Genomic DNA, 13,291 nt, shown 5'->3' on the forward strand with positions numbered 1-13,291 from the left:
CATCACCAGTTGCATTAACCATCGGTCTTTCTACCAAAGATAAAAGGCTGTACTCTACCTGTGCATCAAGAATTTTAACGGTAGCAGCAAATCACTTGTCTATGTCTGTCATTTGGTCTGTAAAACCTCCATCCTCCAACACCAACACCAGCCAACCTTTACCACTCACTGCCTTTTGTCTCCGACAGCTCATTCTCATGGATGAGGCTTCTTGTTTTAGGCTCTGGAAGTTCTCCTCAGCAGCGCTAGCTGTGCGTCTGAAGCCACTGAGGCCCACACATCATTACAGTATGAATAAAACCCACCCTCTCCCTCGCGCTCTTCCTCATTCCCACTCCTTTTCAAACCATCCCTTAACATTTTCCCTTTCATAATGAAGTTGAGGATAGATTAATAAAAAGCAAACTGTTCCCTATAAATGTGTACCTTAATGCAATGTTATTGTATATACATTGCATATGCATACATTAAATAGGTAGTGCATGTGTATTAGAGTATATGCAAACATGTCGAGTAACGAAGTCAATCCCTGATTGCACTTAATCCTGGAGAGAACCAGTGCTAATTATTATTGTGCCAGATAATTACATAACACCAAATACAGTAACGGGAAACAACAGGTGTATTTCATTACTACATTACCACACAATTCAGTGAAATTGCAGCTTTTATCCTGTGGGTGTGCAGTCAGTTACCCAACCAAATACAGCTTCTACTGTTTAAACCAGATAGACCCATAGAGGGCTGTCCCATAACTCCTAAACCAGGCCTTGAAAGAGATGTTTATTAAAATGTCACTATTTTTCAACTTCATATTCATCATCCCCAGCACCACCCTAACATCAACATATGGGAAAATGGCACGTCTATGTTTTGTGGGAAAAAAGACAAGTGTTTCCGATGACATCATCAGTGTGCATTGTGTGATTTTAACCAACTATGAGTAGGCATTGCCTAATACTTACTAATTGGTTGATGATGTCATTGGAATCACTTATTGTCTATCTTTTTTTACTATAAAACATACTGTAGAAACGTTCCATTTTCACATAAATTGATGTTGGGATGGTGCTGGAGATAATGAATATGAAGTTGAAAAATACAGTTGAAGTCGGAAGTTTACATACACCTTAGCCAAACACATTTAAACTCAATTTTTCACAATTGATTACATTTAATCCTAGTAAAAAGTCCATGTCTTAGGTCAGTTAGGATCACCACTTTATTTTAAGAATGTGAAATGTCAGAATAATAGTAGAGTGATTTATTTCAGCTTTTATTTCTTTCATCACATTCCCAGTGGGTCACAAGTTTACATACACTCACTTAGTATTTGGTAGCATTGCTTTTAAGTTGTTTAACTTGGGTCAAACTTTTCGGGTAGCCTTCCACAAGCTTCCCACAATAAGGTGGGTGAATTTTGGCCCATTCCTCCTGACAGAGCTGGTGTAACAGAGTCAGGTTTGTAGGCCTCCTTGCTCACACACGCTTTTTCAGTTCTGCCAACAAATTTTCTATGGGATTGAGGTCAGGGCTTTGTGATGGCCACTCCAATACCTTGACTTTGTTGTCCTTAAGCCATTTTGCCACAACTTTGGAAGTATGTTTGGGGTCATTGTCCATTTGGAAGACCCATTTCTGACCAAGCTTTAACTTCCTGATTGATGTCTTGAGATGTTGCTTTAATATATCCACATACTTTTCCTTCCTCATGATGCCATTTATTTTGTGAAGTGCACCAGTCCCTCCTGCAGCAAAGCACCCCCACAACATAATGCTGCCACCCCCCCTTCACGGTTGGGATGATGTTCTTCGGCTTGTAAGCCTCCCCCTTTGTCCTGCAAACATAACGATGGTCATTATGGCCAAACAGTTATATTTTTGTTTCATCAGACCAGAGGACATTTCTCCAAAAAGTAGTCTCTTTTTTATGGGGGTTTTGGAGCAGTGTCAATATAGGACTCGTTTAACTGTGGATATAGATACTTTTGTACCTGTTTCCTCTAGCATGTTCACAAGGTCCTTTGCTGTTGTTCTGGGATTGATTTGCACTTCTCGCACCAAAGTACGTTCATCTCTAGGAGACAGAACGCGTCTCCTTCCTGAGCGGTATGACGGCTGCGTGGTCCCATGGTGTTTATACTTGTGTGCTATTGTTTGTACAGATGAACGTGGTACCTTCAAGCGTTTGGAAATTGCTCCCAAGGATGAACCAGACTTGTGGAGGTCTACAATTTATTTTCTGAAGTCTTAGTTGATTTCTTTTGATTTTCCCATGATGTCAAGCAAAGAGGCACTGCGTTTGAAGGTAGGCCTTGAAATACATCCACAGGTACACCTCCAATTGACTCAAATTATGTCAATTAGCCTATCAGAAGTTTCTAAAGCATGACATAATTTTCTGGAATTTTCCAAGCTGTTAAAAGGCCCAGTCAACTAAGTGTATGTAAACTTCTGACCCAGTGAATTATAAATCTGTCTGTAAACAATTGTTGGAAAAATTACTTGTGTCCTGCACAAAGTAGATGTCCTAACCGACTTGCCAAAACTATAGTTTGTTAACGAGAAATTTGTGGAGTGGTTGAAAAACAAGTTTTAATGACTTCAACCTAAGTATGTAAACTTCCGACTTCAACTGTATTTGCAATGGTACGCTGCAGGGACCACTCAACAATGATCACAAATATGTGATCGTACGCATGAAAGGGTAAAGAGTGTGGTTTTAGTGACCCATTACATAAGGTTAGCTTTACCCTGTGTGCATTCCAAATTGCACCCTATTTCCTATATGTTACTTTTGACCATGGCCTATATGCCTGTCATGATTTCCTGGCTTTTACATTTTTTCCCCCCCATTACCCATAAAATGTCAGGATTCCTATTAGTCCCTAATGTAGATAGATATTGGTCCTACAGTGCCTTCAGAAAGTATTCCACATTTTGTTGTGTTCCTGCCTGAATTCAAAATTGATTAAATATATTTTCTTCTCACACATTTACACACAACACCCCAGAAGGAAAAGTGATTTTTTTTTATTGAAATTTAAATACTGAAATCTCATTTAAATAAGTATTCACACCCCTGAGTTAATACTTTGTATAATCACCTTTGGCAGTGAGTCTTTCTGGTTCAGTTTCTAAGAGCTTTCCACACCTGGATTGAGCAACATTTGCCCATTATTCTTTTCAAAATTCTTCAAGCTCTGTCAAATTGGTTGTTGATCATTGCTAGACAACCATTTTCAGGTCTTGCAATAGATTTTCAAGTAAATTTAAGTCAGAACTGTAACTCTGCTACTCAGGAACAGTCACTGTGTTCTTGGTAAGCAACTCCAGTGTAGATTTGGCCTTGTTTTAGGTTATTGTCCTGCTGAAAGGTGGATACTTCGCCCATTGTCTGATGGAAGTAGACTGAACAAGGTTTCCCTCTAGGATTTTGCCTAACACCATTCCATTTTTTTTATTTTTATCCTGAACCTCCCCATTCCTTAACGATAAAAGCATACCCATAACATGATGCAGCCACCACTATGCTGGAAAATATGGGGAGTGGTACTCAGTAATGTGCTGTATTGAATTTGACCCAAACATAACACTGTACTCAGGACAAAAAGTTAATTGCTTTGCCAATTGTTTTGCAGTACTACTTTAGTGCCTTGTTGCAAACACGATGCCTGTTTTGGAAAATGTTTATTCTATACAGGCTTCCTTCTTTTCACTCTGTCAATTAGGTTAGTATTGTGGCGTAATTAAAATATTGATCCATCCTCAGTTGTCTCCAATCACAGCCATTAAACTCTAACTGTTTTAAAGTCACCATTGGCCTCATGGTAAAATCCATGAGTGGTTTCCTTCCTCTCCGGCAATTGAGTTAGGAAGGACACCTGTATCTCTGTATTAACTGGGTGTATTGATACACCATCCAAAGTGTAATTAATAACTTCACAATGCTAACTTCACTGGGCTCCTGAGTGGTGCAGCGGTCTAAGGCACTGCATCTCAGTGCAAGAGACATCACTATAGGTCCTGGTTCGTATCCAGGCTGTATCACATCCGGCCGTGATTGGGAGCCCCATAGGGCGGCGCACAATTGGCCCAGCATCGTCCGGGTTTGGCCGGAGTAGGCCGTCATTGTAAGTAAGAGTTTGTTCTTAACTGACTTGCCTAGTTAAATAAAGGTAAAATAAAAAGGAAAATCTGTCGTTCTGCCCGTGAGCAAGGCAGTTACCCACTGTTCCCCGGGCGCCGAAGACGTGAATGTCGATTAAGGCAGCCCCCCGCACCCCTCTGATTCAGAGGTTAAATGCGGAAGACACATTTCAGTTGAATGCATTCAGTTGTTCAACTGACTAGGCATCCCCCTTTTCCTTTCCTAGGTGTCCTACTGTGCGAGGCATTGGAAAATCTCCCTGGTCATGGTTAAATCGGTGTTTGAAATTCACTGCTCGACTGAGGGACCTTACAGATAATTGTATGTGTGGGGTACAGAGATGACAGTCATTCAAAAATCATATTAAACACTTATTGCACACAGAGTGAGTACATGCAACTTATTATGTGACTTGTTAAGCAAATGTTTACTCCTGAATTTATTCAGCCTTGCCATAACAAAAGACATTTCAGCTTTTCATTTTTATTACGTTTACGTGACAGGCTTGAAGACATAAACAGCGCAATGCATTGCGAAGAGCTGCTGGCAAAATGCACGAAAGTGCTGTTTGAATGAATGCTTACGAGCCTGCTGCTGCCTACCACCGCTCAGTCAGACTGCTCTGTCAAATCATAGACTTAATTATAATATAATAAACACTCAGAAATACGAGCCTTAGGTCATTAATATGGTCGAATCCGGAAACTATCATCTCGAAAACAAAACATTTTTTCTTTCAGTGAAATACGGAACCGGTCCGTATTTTATCTAACGGGTGGCATCCCTAAGTCTAAATATTCCTGTTACATTGCACAACCTTCAATGGTATGTCATAATTACGTAAAATTCTGGCAAATTAGTTCGCAACGAGCCAGGCAATGAACGCAAGAGCAGTGACACAATTTCATGTTAGCAGGCAATATTAACTAAATATGCAGGTTTAAAAATATATACTTGTGTATTGATTTTAAAGAAAGGCATTGATGTTTATGGTTAGGTACATTGGTGCAACGACAGTGTTTTTTTTCTCAAATGCGCTTGTTAAATCATCACCCGTTTAGAGAAGTAGGCTGTGATTCGATGAGAAATTAACAGGCACCGCATTGATTATATGCAACGCAGGACACGTTAGATAAACTAGTAATATCATCAACCATGTGTAGTTAACTAGTGATTATGTTAAGATTGATAGTTTTTTATAAAGATAAGTTTAATGCTAGTTAGCAACTTACCTTGGCTTCTTGCTGCCCTCGCGTAACAGGTAGTCAGCCTGCCATGCAGGCTCCTCGTGGAGTGCAATGTAAGGCAGGTGGTTAGAGCGTTGGACTAGTAACCAGAAGGTTGCAAAAACGAATCCCCCCTGAACAAGGCAGTTACCCCCCGTTCCTAGGCCGTCATTGAAAATAAAAATGTGTTCTTAATCTGACTTGACCAGTTACATTATTTTTTTTTTATTACAAAAATCGGCAGCCAAAAATACCGATTACAGATTATGAAAACTTGAAATCGGCCCTAATTAAATCGGCCATTCCGATTAATCGGTCGACCTCTACTTTGCACAACTGTATTTGGGAAGTTTCTCCCATTCTCTACAGATCCTCTCAAGCATTATCAGGTTGGATGGAGAGTGTCGCTGCACAGCTATTTTTCAGGTCTCTCCAGAGATGTTTGATCGGGTTCAAGTCCGGGCTCTGGCTGGGCCACTCAAGGACATTCAGAGACTTGCCCCGAAGCCACTACTGCGTTTCTTGGCTGTGAGTTTAGGGTTGTTGTCCTGTTGGAAGGTGAACCTTCGCCACAGCGTGAGGTTCGCAGCACTGGAGTAGGTTTTCATCAAGGACCTCTTTACTTTGCTCCTTTCATCTTTTCCTTGATCCTGACTAGTCTCCCAGTCCCTGCCACTGAAAAACATTGCCACAGCATGATGCTGCCACCACCATGCTTCACAGTAGGGATGGTGCTAGGTTCCCTCCAGACGTGACGCTTGGCATTCAGGCCAAAGAGTTCAACTTTGGTTTTATCAGACCAGAGAATCTTGTTTCTAATTGTCTGAGAGTCTTTTAGGTGCCAAGCGGGCTGTCATGTGCCTTTTACTGAGGAGTGGCTTCCGTCTGGCCTGATTGGTGGAGTGCTGCAGAGATGGTTGTCCTTCTGGAAGGTTCCACCATTTTCACAGAGGAACTCTGGACCTCTGTCAGAGTGACCGTTGGGTTCTTGGTCACCTCCCTGACCAAGGCCCTTCTCCTCCGATTGCACAGTTTGGCCAGCGGCCAGCTGTAGGAAGAGTCTTGGTGGTTCCAAACTTCTTCCATTTAAGAATGATAGAGGCCACTGTGTCCTTGGGGACCTTCAATCCCCACATCTGTGCCGACACAATCCTGTCTCGGAGCTCTACGGACAATTCTTTTGACCTCATGGCTTGGTTTTTGATCTGACATGCACTGTCAACTATGGGACCTTATATAGACAGGTGTGCGTGCCTTTCCAAATCATGTCCAATCATTTTAAATTTACCACAGGTGGACTCCAATCAAGTTGCAGAAACATCTCAAGGATGCTCAATGGAAACAGGAAGCACCTGAGCTCAATTTCGAGTCTCATAGCAAAGGGTCTGAATGCTTATGTAATAAGGTATTTCTGTTTATTCGTCATACATTTCTAAAAACCTGGTTTTGCTTTGTTATTATGGGGTATTGTGTGTAGCTTGAGGGGGGGGACGACAATTTAATCAATTTTAGGCTGTAACGTAACAAAATGTGGTAAAAGTCAAGGGGTCTGAATACTTTCTGAATCCACTGAGCTGGAATGTCAAGCTAACTGAATCTGGTTAGCGTTAGAAAACACTGAGTAGATCTAGCTTGCGTTGTAGGATACCCCTCTGTACAGCTCTTTTTTTACAGTTAGCATAACCCCTTTTTATAAACAAAGCCTTCGCCTTATTCCACCTCATGAGCTTCTGTGATTGACCAATTAAAATGTTCCTTGCATGTATCATACAAAAAACAAGAACGTTTTGAGTTGACTGATGTACGGTACATTGAATGATGTGCTGTTTACATCAGTATTATCATAGGGTTGACATAGGCTACCTCAAGTTATCATTAACATCAGAGGACAAAATGTATTGTGTAGCGACCAGGCATACTTGTGTAGCATCAAGGCAAAGCTTTTTCATTACACTGACTGTCAGAAATTGCATCATACTCACCAATGTAGTGCGCTACATTAGACCAGGGCCCATAGGGTTCTGGTCAAAAGTAGTGTACTATATAGAGAATAGGGTGCCATTTCTGACGCAACCAATGACTGCCTGAGGAAACGCAGACGGAAAATATCCAGGCAGTTTTTCCTGCTTTAAAAATGTAAACTACATAATGTAATGACTGGACTCCACTGACACAGCGCACAAAGGACCAATACTTTTTCCTATGATGAGCTCAAAAAAGACACTCCCAGCATTTGCCACAGAACACCAGCAGTTGCATCAGTACGTAAAATGGCACAGTATGTTCTTTACAAATCACTGGGTTACTGTAAGTATGGACAGGAAAATAAATTCCCTCACAACATACACTTAGCTAACTAGCATATGTTGAAAGTGAAAGCATTCCATTAATTCCCTTTGATCGTTACTCATCGATTAGAAATCATACCTTTCTGTGCGCCAGCTTTGGTATCTTTCAGTTCATTCTGTGCTTCTTCGATTTTATCTGCAACACAAGATAGGAAGGATACCTGTTGGTTTTCAGCACAGAGAAACAAACCAGAAGTAAGAGGCTGATTATTATCCACACTATAGGCAATGTAGAAAAGAACTAATGATCCTGGGGATGCTTCCTACACTGTTGTGGTATGGAGAGGTTTTTTATTATAATAAGAACCAGACATTCTTACATAGTAAAGGGAGAACACCAGAGTATTACAAAAACCATCATTATGAGAACAGCTCTTAGGGCTAGTACACACATAGGTAATGTCCCAAATAGCACCCTATTCCCAATTTAGTGCACTACTTTTGACAAGAGCCCTATGGGCCCTTTTCCAAATTAGTGCACTATAGGGAGTAAGGTACGAATTGGGACACAGTGTTGAGAGCTCATAAAATGCCTCAATTCCACAGAATATGCATGATACATGTTAGCGGAAAATGAACTAAACAAATTAACGCAGAGTGATAATGTAATTCTTATTACCTTTAAGAAACTGAAGGGATTCCATGAGGATCAATGTATCGATAAGATCAAGCACAACCTAGGCTACATCACAACACAACTCACATGCCTGTGTATCCATCCATCTATTTCGATTAGACCTTTTATAGTGTGTGTCTTTGTACAAATGTATTCACACCCTTGACCTTTTCCGCATTGTGTTGTGTTACAGCCCAAATTGTAAATGGATTAAATTGACTGGCCTACACACAATGCTTCATAATGACAAAGCAGAATTGTTTACAATTTATTTTTACAAATGTATAAAAAATAAATCTAAAATATCTTGTGTCAATAAATATTCAACCGCTTATTAATGGCAAGCCTAAATAAGTTCAGGAGTAAACATTTGCATAACAAGTCACATAATAAGTTGCATGGACTCTGTGTGCAATAATAGCGTTTAACATGATTTCTGAATGACTACCTCATCTCTGTACCCCACACATACAATTATCTGTTAAGGTCCTTCAGTCAAGCAGTGAATTTCAAACACAGATTTAACAACAAAGACCAGGGAGATTTTCAAATGCCTCGCAAAGAAGGGCACTTAATGGTAGATGGGTTAAAAAAAAGCAGACACTGAATATCCCTTTGAGCATGGTGAAGTTATTAATTACACTTTGGATGGTGTATCAATTCAATCAGTCACTAGAATGATACAGGCGTCCTTCCTAACTAAGTTTCCGGAGAGGAAGGAAACCGCTCAGGGATTCCACCATGACGCCAATCCTAGAAGAAAACGTGGTTCAGTTTGCTTTCCACCAGACACTGGGAGATTAATTCACCTTTCAGCAGGACAATAACCTAAAACGCAAGGCCACATCCACACTGGAGTTGCTTACCAAGAAGACAGTGGCCGAGTTACAGTTCTTACTTAAATATGCTTGAAAATCTATGGCAAGACCTGAAAATGTTTCTCTAGCTAAATTATTTTAAAGAATGATGGGCAAATATTGTACAATCCAGCTCTTAGAGACTTACACAGCTGTAGTCGCTGACAAAGGTGTTTCTAACATGTATTGACTCAGGGGTGTGAATACTTAGGTAAATTAGATATTTCTGTATTTCATTGTCAATACATTTTCAAAAAGAAACAAAAACATACCTGTTTTCACTTTGTCATTATCTGGTATTGAGTGGAGATGGGTGATAACAAAAACATATTTAACACATTTTGAATTCAGGCTGGAACACAACACGTGGAATAAGGGGTATGGATACTTCCTGAAGGCACTATAAAGGGAATATGGTGCCATTTGGGACGCATACTTTGTCATCGTCCACAGTCCCGCAGGTCTAATATGCAACATACAGACTATGTAGGAGGGCTTTATACATACAGTTCATTCGGAAAGTATTCAGACCCCTTCCCTTTTTCCACATTTTGTTACGTTACAGCCTTATTCTAAAATTGATGATATTATTATTTCTCATCAATGCACACATGATACCCCATAATGAACAAGCGAAAACATGTTTTTAGAAATACCTTATTTGGAAAGGCGCACACACACACACCTGTCTATATAAGTTCCCACAGTTGACAGTGCATGTAAGAGCAAAAACCAAGCCATGAGGTCGAAGGAACTGTCCGAAGAGCTCCGAGACAGGATTGTGTTGAGGCACAGATCTGGGAAAGGGTACCAAACCTCTGCAGCATTGAAGGTCCCCAAGAACACAGTGGCCTCCATCAATCTTAAATGGAAGAAGTTTGGAACCACCAAGACTCTTCCTAGAGCTGGTCGCCCAGCCAAACTGAGCAATCAGGGGAGAAGAGCTTGGTCAAGGAGGTGACCAAGAACCTGATGGTCACTGACAGAGCTCTTGAGTTTCTCTGTGGAGATGGGAGAATCTTCCAAAAGGACAAACATCTTTGCAGCACTCCACCAATCAGGCATTTATGGTAGTGTGGCCAGACAGAAGCCACTCCTCAGTAAAAGGCACATGACAGCCCGCTTGGAGTTTGCCAAAAGGCACTTAAAGGACAATCAGACCATAAGAAACAAGAATCTCTGGTCTGATGAAACCAAGATGGAACTCTTTGGCCTGAATGCCAAGCGTCACATCTGGAGGAAATCTGGCACCATCTCTACGGGGAAGCATGGTGGTGGCAGCATCATGCTCTGGTGATGTTTTTCAGCGGCAGGGACTAGAGATCCTTTATGACAACCTCCTCCAGAGCACTCAGGACCTCAGACTGGGGCGAAGGTTCACCTTCCAACAGGACAACAACCCTAAGCACACAGCCAAGACAATGCAGAAGTGGCTTTGGGACAAGTCTCTGAATGTCCTTGAGTGGTCCAGCCAAAGCCCGGACTTGAATCTTATCTAACATTGTTTGCTTTGTCATTATGGGGTATTGTGTGTAGATTGAGGTAAAAAACAATTGTATCCATTTTAGAATAAGGCTGTAACTACCTCATCCCCATATTATTTATTTGTTTGCTCCTTTGCACCCCAGTATCTCTACTTGCACATCTATCACTCCAGTCTTTAATTGCTAAATTGTAATTTTCCTACTATGGCATATTCATTGCCTTACCTCCCTAATCTTACTACATTTGCACACACTGTATATAGACTTTTCTATTATTATGTGTAACTCTGTGTCGCACTGCTTTGCTCTATCTTGGCCAGGTCACAGTTGGAAATGTGAACTTGTTCTCAACTGGCCTACCTGGTTCAATAAAATGGAAATAAAATAAAAAATTAGTAGCCTACCAAACTTACTAACTGCCTGGTACTCAGCACTCTTGTCCCTCTAATCACTCTGACATCAATGCAAATGTATTCAAAAAAAATCTAATCAAACACTTCATGAGAGCCAATGAGCTCATGTTGCACAACACTCCAATAGGCTATGTAATTGCTTGAGAAAACAAAGTGATGGCCTCCACTAAAAATAGGAGAATCAGCTTTCTATAGGCTAGGCCTACTATATTTATTTATTTCTCAACTTTCCTAATATTAAGCACAGTGCTTATATACTGCTCAAAAAAATAAAGGGAACACTTAAACAACACATCCTAGATCTGAATGAAAGAAATCATCTTATTAAATACTTTTTTCTTTACATAGTTGAATGTGCTGACAACAAAATCACACAAAAATAATCAATGGAAATCCAATTTATCAACCCATGGAGGTCTGGATTTGGAGTCACACTCATAATTAAAGTGGAAAACCACACTACAGGCTGATCCAACTTTGATGTAATGTCCTTAAAACATGTCAAAATGAGGCTCAGTAGTGTGTGTGGCCTCCATGTGCTTGTATGACCTCCCTACAACGCCTGGGCATGCTCCTGATGAGGTGGTGGATGGTCTCCTGAGGGATCTCCTCCCAGACCTGGACTAAAGCATCCGCCAACTCCTGGACAGTCTGTGGTGCAACGTGGCATGGTGGATGGAGTGAGACATGATGTCCCAGATGTGCTCAATTGGATTCAGGTCTGGGGAACAGGCGGGCCAGTCCATAGCATCAATGCCTTCCTCTTGCAGGAATTGCTGACACACTCCAGCCACATGAGGTCTAGCATTGTCTTGCATTAGGAGGAACCCAGGGCCAACCGCACCAGCATATGGTCTCACAAGGGGTCTGAGGATCTCATCTCGGTACCTAATGGCAGTCAGGCTACCTCTGGCGAGCACATGGAGGGCTGTGCGGCCCCCCAAAGAAATGCCACCCCACACCATGACTGACCCACCGCCAAACCGGTCATGCTGGAGGATGTTGCAGGCAACAGAACGTTCTCCACGGCGTCTCCAGACTCTGTCACGTCTGTCACATGTGATCAGTGTGAACCTGCTTTCATCTGTGAAGAGCACAGGGCGCCAGTGGCGAATTTGCCAATCTTGGTGTTCTCTGGCAAATGCCAAACGTCCTGCACGGTGTTGGGCTGTAAGCACAACCCCCACCTGTGGACGTCGGGCCCTCATACCACCCTCATGGAGTCTGTTTCTGACAGTTTGAGCAGACACATGCACATTTGTGGCCTGCTGGAGGTCATTTTGCAGGGCTCTGGCAGTGCTTCTCCTGCTCCTCCTTGCACAAAGGTGGAGGTAGCGGTCCTGCAGCTGGGTTGTTGCCCTCCTACGGCCTCCTCCACGTTTCCTGATGTACTGGCCTGTCTCCTGGTAGCGCCTCCATGCTCTGGACACTACGCTGACAGACACAGCAAACCTTCTTGCCACAGCTCGCATTGATGTGCCATCCTGGATGAGCTGCACTACCTGAGCCACTTGTGTGGGTTGTAGACTCCGTCTCATGCTACCACTAGAGTGAAAGCACCGCCAGCATTCAAAAGTGACCAAAACATCAGCCAGGAAGCATAGGAATTGAGAAGTGGTCTGTGGTCCCCACCTGCAGAACCACTCCTTTATTGAGGGTGTCTTGCTAATTGCCTATAATTTCCACCTGTTGTCTATTCCATTTGCACAACAGCATGCGAAATGTATTGTCAATCAGTGTTGCTTCCTAAGTGGACAGTTTGATTTCACAGAAGTGTGATTGACTTGGAGTTACATTGTGTTGTTTAAGTGTTCCCTTTATTTTTTTGAGCAGTGTATTTACAACAGGAGTATAGCCTATCTGGCTGGCATGAAAATAAACCACGGAGAAAAGCGCCCTCCATTCGCTATTTAAGTGCATAGATTACATGTTTTTTTCCTGCTGCACCTGTTTCAATACAGGTGCATGATAATGGTCCATTCTAAATCAAAACAAATTTCACACATTATTTAGTATATGTAAAGACAAGATTAAATCAAGAATAGTCTGATGGGTGACAATATTAGCCTAACACTTGTGAATTATACATCACTCGTGAATGATGCCAAGCATAAAGAAACTGTTTTTCAAATCATAGTTGCACACCTCATGTAGCCTAGCCCATAGGCCTATATGTTTTAATAAGGTTTGTATCACA

At 41.7% G+C, this 13,291-nt stretch overlaps 1 protein-coding gene across 4 annotated transcripts in view; it reads right to left on the reverse strand.

Annotated features, from left to right (window-relative positions):
- Window positions 1-13,291, reverse strand: part of LOC106570361 (zinc finger protein 40) — an 88,464-nt gene that overhangs the window by 22,561 nt on the left and 52,612 nt on the right. For all 4 annotated transcript variants that reach the window (XM_014142585.2, XM_014142586.2, XM_014142587.2 and 1 more), the window contains one exon: window positions 7,804-7,860. In XM_014142585.2, the coding sequence (XP_013998060.1) occupies window positions 7,804-7,860 (57 nt within the window). The remainder of the gene's footprint in view (window positions 1-7,803; window positions 7,861-13,291) is intronic.

This window comes from Salmo salar, chromosome ssa14 (assembly GCF_905237065.1).
Source record: "Salmo salar chromosome ssa14, Ssal_v3.1, whole genome shotgun sequence".
Classification (NCBI taxonomy): domain Eukaryota; kingdom Metazoa; phylum Chordata; class Actinopteri; order Salmoniformes; family Salmonidae; genus Salmo; species Salmo salar.